The sequence below is a fragment of the Galeopterus variegatus genome, unplaced genomic scaffold (assembly GCF_000696425.1).
Source record: "Galeopterus variegatus unplaced genomic scaffold, G_variegatus-3.0.2 Scaffold4525, whole genome shotgun sequence".
In the NCBI taxonomy this organism is placed as follows: domain Eukaryota; kingdom Metazoa; phylum Chordata; class Mammalia; order Dermoptera; family Cynocephalidae; genus Galeopterus; species Galeopterus variegatus.
In genome coordinates, this window is record NW_007730636.1 from 82,724 (window position 1) to 99,195 (window position 16,472).

At 42.4% G+C, this 16,472-nt stretch overlaps 1 protein-coding gene across 1 annotated transcript in view; it reads left to right on the top strand.

Annotated features, from left to right (window-relative positions):
- The window catches only part of ERN1 (endoplasmic reticulum to nucleus signaling 1), an 84,706-nt gene that overhangs the window by 925 nt on the left and 67,309 nt on the right, over positions 1–16,472 (top strand). Inside the window, exon 2 of the mRNA XM_008587754.1 lies at positions 20–163. Within this exon, the coding sequence (XP_008585976.1) occupies positions 20–163 (144 nt within the window). The remainder of the gene's footprint in view (positions 1–19; positions 164–16,472) is intronic.

A 16,472-nucleotide genomic window follows, 5' to 3' on the forward strand; every position in this document is an offset into this window, starting at 1 on the left:
GCCGGCCACGCCGAGGCAGAGGCGTCCGCTGCCCCAGTGGCCTCCCGGGCCAGCGCGGCTGTCACGGGCTCGGGCGCAACTCTGTGGCCCTGGGCGGCACCTCGGTATCTCCAGAAGGCCCGGGCCTTCGGGAGGCCGCCCACCTGCCGGACCCTCCCCGCAGGTGAGCTGCGGCTCTGCCTGGCGGTGGCCGCAGAAGGACCGAGAGAGCCCTGTAATCCAGGGGAAGGGCATGTCTTGCGTTTCGAATCCTTGTTTGGACTTTTACTAATGTGAGAACTTTGGGAAACAAACGCGACGGGGAGCGGGTAAGCACTGTTACCCAGGGGAAGGTGCTGCTGACCTGCCCTGCAGGCCCCTCGGTATTCATCTGCAGGCAGGAGTTACCAGGACCTCCTTAAGCAGGTGAAGCTGTGGGAACTGGACTGGTTTATAAGACCCCATATGGGCCAGAGGTGAAGCCGCTTCAAAACTTTAAATGAAAGACTCTCCTCCCCTGAGAGTACTGTGGGGCCTTGAGAAAAGTCTTTTCATCTTTTTCTGGAGGAGAATGAGTAGGACCTAGTTTATTTAACTATTTATGACCTTGACTCAGGCTGTGGATTTGGGCACCGTGGCCGAGGAGGACATTTTGTAGACAGACGACGTTTTTTCCTTCTAGTTGGAGGAATCTAAATTAGTGATTTAAAAAAAAAAATGTATTGTTCAGTATGTGGGTATGGCACATCTGTACTGGTTCTGTTTAATGACCTCTTGAAAGGTACTGTGTACTCTTTAATAGGGTAGATCATGTACCAGGTGTCCAGGTGGAAAATTGACATTTGTGTACCTGCGTGCCAACCACAGCCTGAACTCTTTGGAGGTTATGCATTTTAGGGAAATAATTATCTGTGCTCTTGGGGTAACAGGAATTTGGAAACAGCCAAAGTAATAAGTAAGGTCACCTTTTCCAAGTTCAGTGTTGTTTTAAGGGAAATTTTGTACATACTTTCTTCATGACAGAACTTGTATAACTTACATTTTTCTTCTAAGAAAGAAAAAAATCACTTTCACAAGTAGGATCATGTTTTGAACTTGGACCCTTCACTTTGGATTGGTTAACTGCTGCCGTTCACAAATAAGAGTATAAACAGAATGACAAAACATCTGATGTGGAAATCGATCATTTCATATGATTAGGGCCTGGGTGCATATGGTTTCCTTTGCCCCATCTATCCATAAGCTATTCTTTTACTGGATTCTAGTGTTTAGTTATTAAATAAGTTAGGCTAAAGAGCCAATAACTATTTAGCTTTAGTGGGGACAATAGTTTCAGTTCATGTAAATATTTTCAAATTGTATTCAGAAATCCAAATTTCTCAGAGTTTATGGTAAAATATTCCAGACCCTTGTCAAAAGGTTATGTTTTAGGGTAACTGCTTTTTAGGTGAAAGGTCAGAATTTCACTCCCAGAATTTTCTCCCAGTAAGTTTTTACCCCCATAGTAAGAATTTTTAAAATTTTTAAATGAGACTCATAGCAAAGTTTGTAGTTAAACTAGGCAGCAGTGATGTCATGCAGAATGCAGTGGCTGTAAAATCAGACAAACCTGAGTTTTAACTCGTCACTTGCTAACTGTTCCCTCAGGCATATTATTTTACTTCTTTTGAGACTTGGTTTCCTGATACATGAAATGTGGACAGCTAACACGCATGAAGGAGAGTGCCTTGCACATAATACACAATAAACATAAATTCTGTTTATCTCCCAAAAGTGCTTTTTACTCTGTCATCATTTTTTGAATGTTATGCTGTGGGTCTACAAGGAATATTTTTTGATACTTCTTTTTGATTGATGGAGTAAATAGCACATTGGAGGCAATACTGTGATTTTTCTTTCAGTGTGTGATTGAGCCAGACATTGACTCATTGTGGGTGAGAATCTAGGCTACCAGATCCCAAATACAGTAACATTGTTATTATTAAACACTTGAGGCTGTCTTTTGTTAATCCAGAATGGGTTTATTTAGTCAGTGAGTTTCTCCTTTGTTCCTAGACCAGTATCTTGTACCTGGCATTGGTTAGTGTTGCATCAGCACTGTCAGTAGTCCTCATTTCATGGTGTTTAGATGACACTTCTCTCAATTGTCAATGAAATTGGTAGCATGTGAGGCAAAATACTCTTTTTAAGCTATAATATGTCATAATTGTTTTACTTAGCCAATATTTTGGTTTTAGAGGTGGTGTGTGTGTGTGAAAAAGTCACTGAGAACTGGGGACCATGTATGTACAGAAACACACTGAACATCTGAGAGAAATGTCCTTGCTTATCACCTTTATTCTGATACTTATCACCTGCATGAGTTATCCTAATAGGTAATATCAAGCTATTTATACCAAGGCCATGAGTAGGATGTTTCATTAAGTTAATGTTATCGGGGCTGCTGATCATGAAATTAAACTGTAGCCATGCTCATGTGTATTGTTTCATTAACTCACCTGCCCACTCGGCTTTTTGCAGTATAGCTTCTGCGAATGAAGGAGAAAATGTGTAGGAGAGTTGCTCAGGAAAGTTCAACAACAGACCATGTTCCTGAATAAAATCTAGTGAGCTACACGGTTTCTTCATGTCAGGATAGAATAGTTCAACCTGCATGGGACTGGCAGATATAGTTATTAGCCTGCCTCAGGTTTTGACTACATTTTTCAGGTTGAAGAGTCTTCTGATAACTATTTCATTTTCATTGGAAACTCTTTGGTTTCAGGATCCAAAGTAATCTGTAGGTGCAATATTTTGTGTGTTTTAGAATGATCAAATGTTCTCCCTAAAGAGGTGATATGGGGGGAAAGCTTAATGTACCATTTTAATAGATTCAGTTTTTATTATGCACGAATAACTCAGGTCCTATAACCCAGCAATATGATTAGAGTGTGATGCTGGCTTGAAATAATAACGATGGTGAATAATAAACACGCTGGTTGGTTATATTTCCCAGAAGCCGGGGATTTTTTCTTCTATTTATTTTTATTTATTTATTTATTTATTTGATTTTTATGGCTGACCAGTGCGGGGATCTGAACCCCTATCTTTATCTTTACCTATATCCCATGTTTGGTTTCGGACTTCTCTGTCTCAGAGAAACACATTGTCAGAGTTATTCATTGTCAGAGACATGGACTGGGGAAAGTAGAATTTAAAACAGCAGTAATCACAGGGTCCTTGCTTGCATTCTTTTTTTTAAAATTTAAGTTAGTCTTAGACAACCTCTATATCACTCCCGATTATCTCATGGTCTTTGTTCATGTACAAACACACAGCAAATAGAACAATGTGTTCTCTATTTTTGTTCAGTTTTTTACCCCGCACGTATGGTTTCCTGTAACCTGTTAGGAAAAGCTTGAGTACACCATCACATTTGTTACTCTGTTAGCACTTCACCAAACCATCATCCATACAAAAAGCATTTGTGCTTCTGTGCCTAGCCAGGGTTGGGGCCTGAGGTGGTAACTGATAAGCGATGAAGTGGTAATACGCCATGCTCTGCCCAGGAATCACCCTGCAGGAGTAATAGGGGTTGTTTCCAGTTTTTCCACTATTATAAGGAAAGGTTTATTTCCTTTTCTTTTCAAATCTTTTGTGTGTTTGGCACTTTTTATATAATAACATGGGAAGATTTTTTTAAAACTCCCTCAAAGTAATTACATTCGTTGTGGAAAAGTTAGAAAGGGTAGTTAAGTCTAAATTTAAAAGAAAAACCAAAAAAACAAAATGAACTTCCTATAATCCTACTACCCAAACGTTACCTCTGTTGAACATTTTTAACAGCTTTATTGAGATATAATTTATCTGTCATCACAATTCACCCACTTAAAGTGTACAATTCAGTGGCTTTTTAATATATTTGCAGAATTGTGGGAACCATCTCCATAGTCAGTTTTTTAACATTTCCATTATCCCCCAAATAAACTCTGTACCCATTAGCTGTTACATTCCATTTCCCCTCAAACCTCTTGTTTCTTGACAACCATTCATCTACTTTCTGTCTCTATAGATTTGCCTGTTCTGGACATTTCATGTAAATGGAATGAAATGTGAAATATGTGGTCCTTTGTAACCAGCATCTTTCACTTAGTATCATGTTCTCAAGGTTTATCCATGTTGTAACGTGTCAGTACTTCATTCTTTTTTATTGCTGAATAATATCCCATTATATGGATATACTGCTCCATTCATCAGTTGATGGACATTTGGGTTATTTCTGCTTCTTGGCTATTATGAATAATGCTGCCATGAACATTTGTGTGCAAGTTTGTTTGTTTTTTTTCCTTTTTGTCTTTTTTCGTGACCGGCAACGGATCGCAACCCTCAGTGTCGCGCTTGTACCGGACCGGGACCGGCAACGGGATCGCAACCCTTGGTGCTGCGCCCGCACCTCGCTCAGCCAGTCGCAACCCTCGGTGCTGCGCCCGCACCTCGCTCAGCCAGTGAGCGGCCGGTCTGTATGTGGGATCCGAACCCTTGGCGGGAGCGCCGCCGCACTCTCAAGCGGCGCACTGTAGCAGTGCACCACCGGGCCGGCCCTGTGTGCAAGTTTTTGAATGGACATATATTTTCATTTTTCTTGTATGTATAGCTAGGAATGGGATTGCTGAGTCACATGTTAACTCTGTTTAACCTTTCCAGGAACTGCCAGACTGCTTTCCAAAGCAGCTGCGCTATTTTACATTCCCACCTGCAATGCAGGAGGCCTCCAGTTTCTCCACATCCTCAGCAACACTTATTACTGTCTGTGTTCTTGATGTTAGCCATCCTCGTAGATGTGAAGTGATGACTCGTGGTTTTGATTGGAATTTCCTCAATGGCTAATCTAACATTTTGATATATGAGGGTTCTTCAAAAAGTTTGTGGAAAAATTGAATTAAAAGATAATACAAATCTTTCCATGAGGTTTCTGAAGTGTCTTTCAGATGTTTTTTTTTTTTTTCCTTTTTGTCTTTTTTCGTGACCGGCAACGGATCGCAACCCTCAGTGTCGCGCCCGTACCGGACTGGGACCGGCCACGGGATCGCAACCCTCGGTGTTGCTCCCGCCCCTCGCTCAGCCAGTGAGCGGCCGGTCTGTATGTGGGATCCGAACCCTCGGCGGGAGCGCCACCACGCTTCCCAAGCGGCGCACTGTAGCAGTGCGCCACCGGGCCGGCCCTTTTCAGATGTTTTTTCTGTGCACATATATAGATAGATAATGTTTTTCTTCCCCAAACTGAAACATATAGATCTGTATCAATAATTTTAATTCTGCAACATTATTCTTACTGGCTGCACAGTATTTCTCTGAATGGATATGCCATGATTTGACCAAACACCTAGTTATTGAGACTGTTTTTAATTTTCATTACTGTAAACAATGTGATGAACCTTCTTATTGCTAAACTCTTGATTGTATCTTAACTGATTATTTCCTTGGGATAAATTCCTAGAACTGAAATTTGCTGATTGTATGTTCTCTTTCACAGCCCCCTGCCAGCTCCCAAGCAACGCTGGATGTTTTAAAAAGCACAAAACTAACCTTAAATTGGTTTTGTGATAGTCATTTTAAAATAAGGTGTTTTCTTTTGGCAGTGTGGATTTTTAGTTGGGTGGAAATGAATTGTTATAGATTTCGTTTATATTTTGGAGATGTAAATAATCATAGCAATCTCTCAATGACGTCTTATGTACCTAAAAGTTATTGAGAAAATGTTTTATTCTGATTCGTTAAATAACTTGTTCACATTTGTTAAGTAACTTATTCATCTGAAAGAGTGTCACTTTCAAAATAATCTCTTCAGTGTCAATTTACATGTTGTACAAATCAGTCTTTTTTTTTTTAACTTTTCAGTAACCTCATTTAATATTTATCTAATTATTTAATAATATTTTAAAACAAAAAGGAACCTTTTAAAAAAGTGAATATTTACTCTTAACCCACTTATCCTTAAACATTTTCCAATTTCTTCCAATCTTTGCTTAATACTCGTATAACTTTTACATGACTCACACTGCAGTTTTGGACTGTTAGATAGGATCTTGGCCTTCTAGTTCCCACCCAGGCACACGTTGGGAACATGACGCAAGTCCCCCAGTAACGGTGGGAGCGCGTTAGAACCTTGGAGGCTGCTGTTTGGGGCATTTCTCACCCTTTCACAGGCATTATCCTCTCCTCCCAAGTTGAAAAAAATTACTGCCCTGCTCTGTCCTCCAGAGAAGACATATGAGGAAGCTGAGGCCAGAGAGGGCTGGTGACCTGTCCAAGGGCATGTGTGAGAGGCAGAACCCAGCCTTGAACCTAATCTTCCTGCTTCCCTTTGAAGAGCAGCCCCTGCAATGCCTACCTTCTGGTGCATTTGTTAGAACAAATAGTCCAGCTATCTGGGTCACAGTCTGAGGAGCTGCCAAGCCGTGTTGCCATGAGGGATGGGATCTAGGAAGGGAGCGGCCAGGGGGCTTTCTTGTAAGCTCCATGAGAAGGCTCAGATGGTGCTCTGACTCCTCCCGTGGAGTCCTGGCCTCTGACCTTTGTGGCAGTAGTGTACAGATGCAGCCTTGAGATAGAGACGCTGCCTTCACCTGAGAATCTCCATCAGGGAGATTGACTGTTTTCAGCTCTGGAGCCAAATCCAGCCATCACTGAGAGAAGAGGAATTAAGAGGCCACTAAATCTAACTCACAGTTTAAGCTCATTTCTTTACTAGAGGTCTAATAATATCCAAGCAGGTGCATGTTTTTCAATAACATCTCACCCAGTAATATGTCTGAAATAGCAAAACTGAAAGTTCACATCTTAGGAGCCTTTAACCAAAGTTGCTCTTCCCTAGTGCAGTCACAGCCTTCATCAAAAAGTCCTGAAAAGATGGGACTAATTATCAGGCTGGCCCTGGGTGTTGCCTTTGCAGAGGCCCCCACCTCCTAAGTAATTCTGGCACCAGGGAAAGGGTCTGTGATGGCAGGAGGGGGAGACAGTGGCCATGGCCCTTGTACCACAATGGAGGGACTCAAGTTTGCACAGGTGGATTTCAGGAGAGAGTAATGAGGCAGGGAGGAGGGGAGCAGTAGAGTACCTTGTGGGAGTGTGTCTTACTTCCTTTGCTGGTTTGTCCTAGGGGTGGGGACCCTGCCTTGCTTATCTTTGCATCCTCTGTGGCACTTAGCACGGTGTGTTGGCCATACTCACTATCGTGGGCACTCAGCAAATACTGATTGAATTCCTCTTTGAGGCTCATTAGGCTGGCCGGTTCGCTCACTTGGTTAGAAACATGATGCTGGTAACACCAAGGTCAAGGGTTTGGATCCCTGGACCTGCCAGCCACTAAAAAAAAAAAAAAAAAAGCCAGGGTGCTGTTTTTGTCTTCAAGCAAGCTGGTTGTGGATTTTGGGGTGAGGGAAGATGTTGTTTCAGCTGTGTTCTGTACTCTTTAATGGGATCTCACCAGTAGTATTTCTTTCTATAGAATTAGAGTGGCTTCCAGGATACTTACTTGGGTGGACGTGACCCATAATTTATGGTGTCCTCTTGATGGGCTCCTCATATCAGTAATGAGATTAATTTTTCTATTGCCAAACCCCATGAGATAAATGGTTTCTGGTATTCTACATCAGTTTCATTTTTCACTCAGCATGATGTTTCACTATTAAAAAAATGCACCTTGACCCAGGGTTGTCCTCTTGTGTATGAAACATGATTTCCGTAGTCTGTAGACTAATTTATAATTATCATTCAAAACCATCCCATTCTCCAGCGGATTATTTTCCTCCATTTCAGATGAGGGAATAATTGTTTGTCTGGGCTGCAGGAACATTTGTCATGGAAACCACATTCTCCCCTACATTTTCTGAACAAACAGTGCTGTCAAATCCCTAGAGCCTGACCTTGTCATTGGTCTCCAGTTGAGTCAGAGGAGTTGTTTGACCAAGGTAAATCAGATCCCTGTCCTCTTAAAGCAAATGGCCCATGACTCCTGAGGGGCCTCTAGGAGTGAGAGAAACACCTGTACAGAAGCGCAGCTAGGATGTGTTACCTGAGGCAGTGCTTCCCAGCCCTGACTCGAATTAGTCACGTGGAGTGCTTTTTAAAAACCTCATGCCCAGGCCCCGCCCGAGGTGAATGAGATCAGAGTCACTGGGAGTGGAGGCCAGCATCCTTTCTTTAAAAAAGTTTTAAGAGGCCAGCCCTGTGGCTCACTCGGGAGAGTGCGGCGCTGGGAGCGCCCCGCACCGCACCACAGGTTGCGATCCCCTTACCGGTCAAAAAAAAAAAGTTTTAAGCCCCAGGTGGCTCTAATGTGTAGCCAGGTTGAGACCTTCAGGTCATTCCTGCATCTTAATCCTGGACAGAACAAGTGCACCTATGTGCCCAGTAATGTCACAGACTACTGGACCAGACCAGAGACAGCTTTTGGCCTGTTTTACAGAGACGTTAGGATTGATAGATTCTGCAAGTTAGTGGCAGAACTAGAAATGGAGAACTTAGCATGGCGTTTTTCCTACTATGCTGCTCAACTTTTAAAGAGAAGGAATTCAAGACCAGTGGATATTTTTTGAGTACAAACTGTTGAAATTGCTTTTATTGGCTTTAACTGACAACTGGCCTTATATTCAAATATACCTTATAAGATGCTTACATGTTTATTTAAACTTACCCAACACTTGTGCTTATTTGTTATTTTTGCCTTCTCCGTGTATTAAGGAGCCTAAGAAATCAAAACAATTCTGTTTTCCAGGTTCCGTCACAGTTCCCTGATGGGTAAAATCATCCTCATGGTTTTGAAAGAGACTTCTACTGCAAGACTGAAGTAGCTAAGGGAGTGGGTAGGAGGAATTTGTGGCGTAATAACTTCGTATAGCATACATTATACGAAGTTATACGATTGAAATTGCTTTTATTGGCTTTAACTGACAACTGGCCTTATATTCAAATATACCTCTACTGCAAGACTGAAGTCGCTAAGGGAGTGGGTAGGAGGAATTTGTGGCGTAATAACTTCGTATAGCATACATTATACGAAGTTATACGATTGAAATTGCTTTTATTGGCTTTAACTGACAACTGGCCTTATATTCAAATATACCTCTACTGCAAGACTGAAGTCGCTAAGGGAGTGGGTAGGAGGAATTTGTGGAAGGAGTAAATTAGACAGTGAAAGCACAAGAATGAAGTATGTGAACAAGGAACTTTCCTATCAGGGTGGGGATGTGTGTGTTGGAAGCAAACGATACAGTTTGTGACACTCCCTTCCCCCTTTCATGTGACAGCTGGATATTTATCAGCCTCATAGCCCAGGTCGGGCAGCTGGGTTTCTGCAGCAGGTGCAGAGTTGAAAGGCCTGACTATATAGAATGTGGGAGATGGCCAGTCACTTGTCTCAGTGACTGCAGTAATCAGCTTAGAGGACTAAAGAATCCTATTAGCTGGTTTAGACACAAGAGGAAACCCACTTCTAAGTATCACATTGACTGGGCTGGTTCAAATGTAAAGCTCTGCTGGAACCAGGTTGACACTGTTGGTAGATTTGGGAAGTCACTCTCTGAGGACAGCCTCGGAACAGGGCTCGGCATCTGACTTAAGAGAGCTGTATAGACTCCAGCACCAGGGCTATTTCCCAATTGAATTCAATGCTGAAAGGAAATCCCAAGTGGCGGCTCCAGTCCTGCACTCCTTGAGTAGATAGATAGGCATGGTTTATCATTTTAGCTGTTTTAAAATGTAATTGATAGGCACAGTCTCTTGTTTCCATACGTGTCTTGACTCACATGATGGAAATGTATTTCAGCCAGTGTGGTTTGGGAGATGGGGGTTCTGTACTGTTTCGCTGTAAGATTTGGGCAAATGAGTCTCCCCCCTCCCCCTTTCTGTTTCCTTATTTGTAAAACAAGGGAATGGAACTAGAAAAATCTCTTTGGGCCTATTTCTAAATGTCTTCCAAAGTTAGGAACACTATTTAAGTTAAAGTAACTAGTCCCACAGCCACCTCCTTTTCCAATACAGCCTCACAATCTCACCTGGGGAGGTTGAAGATGGGAGGACTGCTTTGCTTTGAGCCTCTCAGCTCTCCTAGTGAATTCCATCTCTTCATTCCATCTCTTCATCCATTCATTCATTCATCAGTTTTTTTCAAGTACATATTATATGCCAAGCACTATTTGAGGTGCTTGGGACACATAATGAACAAAACAAAGACCTTTGCCCTCATGGAACTTACATTTACTTGGTGGAGACAGATAAGAAACAATAGCATGGTACATATATAAATTACATAGAGGGCCGGCCCGGTGGCGCACTGGATAGTGCGCCGGGGCTGGCCCGGTGGCGCACTGGATAAGTGCGCCGCTTGGGAAGCGTGGCGGTGCTCCCACCCAAGGGTTCGGATCCCACATACAGACCGGTTCCCGCTCACTGGCTGAGCGAGGCACGGGAGCAACACCGAGGGTTGCAATCCCATTGCCGGTCCCCGGTCCGGTACGGGGGCGACACTGAGGGTTGCGATCCGTTGCCGGACACGGAAAAAGACAAAAGACAAAAAAATAAATAAATAAATAAATTAAAAATAAATTACATAGAATGTGAGAAGGTGATAAAATTCTGTGGTGAAAAAAGAAAACAGAGCAGAGCAAGGGAGACAGGCCCTGGTAAGTTGCCACAATGATGGGCGTAGTTTCATCAGGTATTGCTCACCTGTCCTGAGCGTCCAGCTGAAGTAAGGGGGCCTTCCCTGACACTGCCCTCTCCTAGACCGGAGCCTTCCTGCACTCTGAGTGGCATCACATCACTTAGCGTGGGGATTAATGTATAGGTTTGTACTCCAGCTTGTCATCTGATCCATACTGAGAACCAGTATTGGCAGCTCCCGTGTATGTCTGAAAATCCTGAACAAATATGAGACATTGAGCGTGACCATTGTTGATTTCTAATGATGACACGACAAGAGAAAGTTTAAAATTCTATCAGGCAACCCTCAGAAACCCCCATGACTCAGGGAACACAGCTAGCAGTTCTTTGATTTTTGTGATGGCTCTGTTCCCAAATACACATGTGGGTGTGTGGGTGTGTATTTTTTACATTAAATGAAATTAAATTGTTTTTTCCATTGTAGAAGTATTTGTAACATCTCTAGATAAGCTCAAATACTGTAAGAAAGTTGTAGAAGCAGATTTGGGGAATCTCTGACCTCAAAGGCACTACCTTCTTCTGAACAATCCAGTGATCTTGTCCTGTAGTTCTGTTAGGGTTCGTTTCCCCTTGCTGTGATCTGGTTTTGCAAAGAGGAAAAAGGTTTCCTTTACACAAAGAGATTAAGAGCAAGTTTATCTGTAGTTTTGGTACTCAACTGACTGACAACCAGGCTACAGTTGGCTCTAAAACCAACCCTAAATCATCTTGATCTGATTATTCAGTACTTAGAAATCTCTGGGGCTTTCAGTGCCTGGTAAAGTTCAATCACTTATCTGATCTGTGGTTTGGAGAGTAATAAAGATCTCCCTTTCAGTTTAAGAGATGGTCGGCTTTAGAGTCTATAGTATGTGTGTATACCCAGGTGTCAGTTACCTGGTCCCACATAACATTAGTTGATTTCTGTGGTACTTCCTTTCCCTGCCCTGAACCTTAAAGTGACAAGATTATTACTAATTTACAGTGTTGCAGTATTTTGAGATAAGTGGAGATACTGGGATGTTGCAAGACCAGGATTGGGAGTGACTATGTTCAAAGGCATCAAGATTGCTAAACTCTGTCAAATTCTTGGTGGGTTTTAGGCGTGTTTTGATTGGTTGGGGCTAGAAGAATCTACATTAAAGCCTGAAGAGAGATGAGGGCCTGGTAAGTCATGGATCTTCGTGCTTCAGAGGTAAAAGGCATCATCCAACCTAGTCTTCCTACTTTATAGATTTGGAAACTGATGCCAGGAGAAATTTAATGACTCACCCCCAACCCAAACCAGACACACGTCTGTGTGCCCGCCTCCTCTTTCAGCTTCATTCACCCAAAGAACATCTATTAAGCACGTTCCAGGCTCGTGAGGATATGCGAGGAACTTTGGATTTGATTTTGTATTGTTTTTAATTCGAAGTTTCGAGAGGATAATTAACAGGCTTTGGAGTTATATGGATGTGGGCTAGGCCAACAAGTGAGAAGATAGCCTGAGCAGGGTGATGTGGGCTCAGAATCTTAGGGAATTGCTCTGGGCAGGGCCTGGGGATGGTGCCAAGTCATATTTCAGGGGGCACGGAACTTGCCGTCTTTTCCTGTATTACGCTCTTCCTCTGCTAGATGGTAAATTCCTTGAAGGCAGGAGTTTTTATAGGCCTTGGGGCTCCAGTGTCTTATATGTGACAGGATCCTTCTTTCCGTAAATGTGTAGGATAAAAGAGAGTCCAGCCTGGCAGTGGGGTTGAAATAAGTGAACTGGCAAGTAGGAATTGGGAATAGAAGAGTCAGCCCACAGGAAGAAGCGTGAAGCAGGGAGTGCCTGGAAGAGATGGATACACCCTCCAAGTCCTTGCCAGCCGACCTCGATAATGTAAGACTGTGACTCAGTGACTTCCCTTGTCATGCAAGGGTAGTACCCCCAAGGTTTCTGCCTACTGTAGTGAAACTAGCCTTGGAACTGACCTCAAGTACTGTGGAGGTGGAGCACCTGGGAGATTTAGAGAGGAGAGGACCTTCAGAGGGAGATTTTGTGATCCCGTGTGTGATGAGTGGCTAGAGAAGGCCCTCGAATGAGGGATCTTAGAGAGCAAGAGACCCTGCATCTGGGTTTGTTGTCAAAGTCATGTTTCATGACACAGTCTTATTTGTTAAACTTTCCCATGGAGTTTTGGTGTGTTATGCTCATATTCAGCTGTAAACCAGCTAGGCAACATTAGTCTAATGTTAGCATAAATTAAAACACTGGAGGAGAGTCTCCTAGGCTGTGAACACAGATGGTCTGGGGTTGGAATAGCAAATGCTTCACTTAGGGGAGTGGTTTTTTCCCTCCCAGATTTGCTTCACAGTGGTACAAACAGCACACCTTCCTACTCTTTCCACAGGCTGCATAGTAACAAATGAGCCACATAGAAAGGATTCTGATTTTTGTGGCCCACTCTGTTTGAGTGCATGCTTGCTTCTGCCTGCTTCCCCAGACCTGCCTTGAACCATTCCCCCCTCTGCCTTCTGTCTCCAGTTACACGGATCCACTAGGTCCTCCAATACAGTAAATTATCTTCAGTCTCGGGGCCTTTGAACAGGCTTTTCCCTCTGCCCAAGAAGGTCTTCTTTTCCTTCCCTCCTTCCTATAGATCTTAACTCAGATGTCACTCCTTCAGGAAAATCTTCTTCGACACTGTGAATCCACTCACCTCCCTGCACCCCAGCCCCAGATCATCCTCTGCTGTGCTCTCATGGTTCCCTGTATGTCTCTTTTATAGCACCTGTCACCATTCGTTGTTCTGTTTGTGTGATTATTTGACTACTGTGGTCCCCTGTTAGACTACAAGCTCCATGAGGGCAGCGATCAGATCTCTTTTGTCGTGATTAGATCTTAGTGTCTCACACAGTTCTTGATTAATAACAGTTAACAACTGACACATATAATATACACATCACTGTATATTAGGCACTTTTCTAAGTGCTTTATGTATATTAACTCATTTAACTCTCCCAACAACCCTTTTAAGTAGCCATTATTTTTATCCCCATTTTACAGGTGAAAAAACCAAGGCACAGAGAGGTAAGTGACTGCCCCAGGCAGTCTGGCTTCAGAATCTATTGAGTCACTCTGCTGAATTTAACAAATATTTGTTGAATTGTTCAGCATCATCAGAAAATGAAATGTACCACCTAAGTGAGTTTCCAGATGATTGGAATACAATTCCAGGACTTAAAATGTAGTCACTTTTGGCGAAATCTTTTCAGCAGTTATATTCTTCTTTCTTTTTAAACACCACAAGCCAAACATATTTCAACCTTTTCTTTATTATTCCAGATTGTCTCTTTCAGCACCAACTGTTATATTATTGCTGTCTACCCAGGACAGTAAGAGATGGGGACTTATTGAGGTTTGAGACAGAGTGGATAATCAGGTTTTTGAGTTTGTTTCCTTTCTGATGATATCTTTGGCTACCACCAATTTCTTTTATTAAGTGATCTGCCTTAATATTTATATAACTCTTGTTTTTTAAATTCTTGATAATTGTTTTTGCTTTCTTAGCATTTAGAAAGATGTTGCTGTTCCTTATTTTCAAAAGAAAAAAACAAATTTGGAAGCTTAGCAAGTTTCAAGCATACAATACATTGTTATTAACTTATAGTTACCATGCTGTACAATAGATCTGGACAGCCAAGTTCTAATGGTTTTTAAAAATGCTTTTTGATGAAGATGATGATGATGAGGTAGCCGCTGACGATTCCTTAGCCACCTTGCCCCATAATCCACATGTCCAAGTAGTCCACTTTTCAGACCCAAAGAAGTTGGCAGGAAGATTGGATGACCTCCAGATTAGACAGAAGACTGATCAGGTTGGTGACTTTAGGAAGAGAGATTCCTGCAGAAATGGAGCCCGTTGACAACAGAGTATGTCCTATAAAAAGTATGTCCCCTCTCGCATCCCTACCCTGCAGAGCCATTTTTCCTTATTCAGGAGGAAGTTCTGTTTTTCAGTGTCTAGAAAGGCCTCTTCTTTGAACCCAAAGTTTGATATCTCCTTGTTGGTAATCCTTCCTGCCTCTGCTTCCTGCCAAGCACTTGATACACTGGAGAAAGCCGTGTCGTTTGATCTTGGCCAGTTCCTCTTGCTTTGCTCCTGTTTCTCAGAGTCCTCAGGTTTTGAGCCACAATTCTGTAGATTTGGTTGTGCCAACACAGTCTTCCAAGCAGTTGCTCATGTTTTCCTATCTCTGTCCAAATGTGTGAGAATTGCACAGAGATTGTCTCTCAGATGCACCTGGGAAATAGAAACCTGTGCTGAAATTATGGGAATCAGATGGCATAAGATTTGTTTCATATGAAAAAGTCATTATCTGAATAGCCTTCCTTTTTTGTGAGCATCTTATTCCTACTAAGTGAAGCAGTCATGGCTTTCTGTGTGAGGCTCATCAGTTTATGCTTGGTCATTAAAATGGTCCTTGCTGTTCAAAGGAGTTGTCCTGTGCTAATCAGTAATGTGCGTTTCCTTGGCACTGACTTTAAAAGAATGACTGGCATCAGCAAAGGAATCGGCAGAGATTACCTCATCATCATCATCATCTTCATCTTCTTTAAAGAGCATTTTTTTTAAACCACTAGAACTGGGCTGTTCAGGAGATCTATTGTATGACATGGTGACTATAGTTAATAACAATGTATTGTATACTTGAAAATTGCTAAGAGTAGATTTTAAATGTTCTCACAATGAAAAAATGATAAATATGTGAGATAATAGCTATGTTAGTTTGATTTAGCCACTCCACGATGTATACATACATCAAAACATGGAATTGTACACCGTAAGTATATATAATTTATATGTCAATTAAAATAATAAAGTGAAAATTTTAAAATTTTTTGAAAAACTAGGCGGGACGAATGTGTACTATAGGAATTTTTTTTAATGGTGGTTGAAGCTGTGACTCTTGACTTTTTGTGGTATTATTCCTACCCACTTATATCTGCAGTAGGATCACAGGAATTTTCATGCAGAACATTTTTTAAAGACCCCGCCCTGTATAATTTGCAGCGCTGTTTGGCATATTGGATATCCACAGAGAATTTACAAATTACATTTTGTAAGATCCAACCCTCATATCAGAGCAGAGTGCTGATCTTCATCTACCCTAGCTGGATTCAAAGGGAAGCTCCAGGCCTGAAGTAATTTAACCTTATGGCTCTCAGAGAACCATGCTTTAAAGTAGTGAAATTATAGTGTGGTATAGTGGGCAAAGGACCAGACGGGAAGGCTGAGACCTTGGTTCCAGTCCTGTGTCTAAGGTTAACTGTCTGTGGTGCCGTGGGCAAGTCACTTCTCACTGGGCCTTGATTTTCTCTCCTATGAAATCAGAGGGTTGGGTGAGGTGATCTCTTTGGTCCTTTTCATCTCAGATTACATATCCCACAAGAAGAAAACAGTCCCTACTGTTTGATCTGTGTTGTGTGGAGCGACATGGACTTAGATGACTATCCAGCTAATTGGAGAGAGGAAGGTGGTGTGGTAGACTGGGCAGGTAGGGAGTGGGTGGTCCTCAAACATACTCTAATAATGGGGGTCCTGGCTGAGGGAAGTCAGTCTGGCCAGGTAGCTCAACTAGAGCAGTATTTCATTGTGTTCAACTTTTATCCTAACTTTCACTTGGCAACATTTGGCAAGTGTAGGTGACAGTTATGTCAAATACAGTTGTTTGTAGGTAATTTTTCTTTAACTAGAGTATTTATCCATTTCTACTTTGCTCCTTCCCTTTCCATTCCTGTGCCGTGCCCCCCCCCCCCCCCCCCCCCCCCCCCCCACCACACA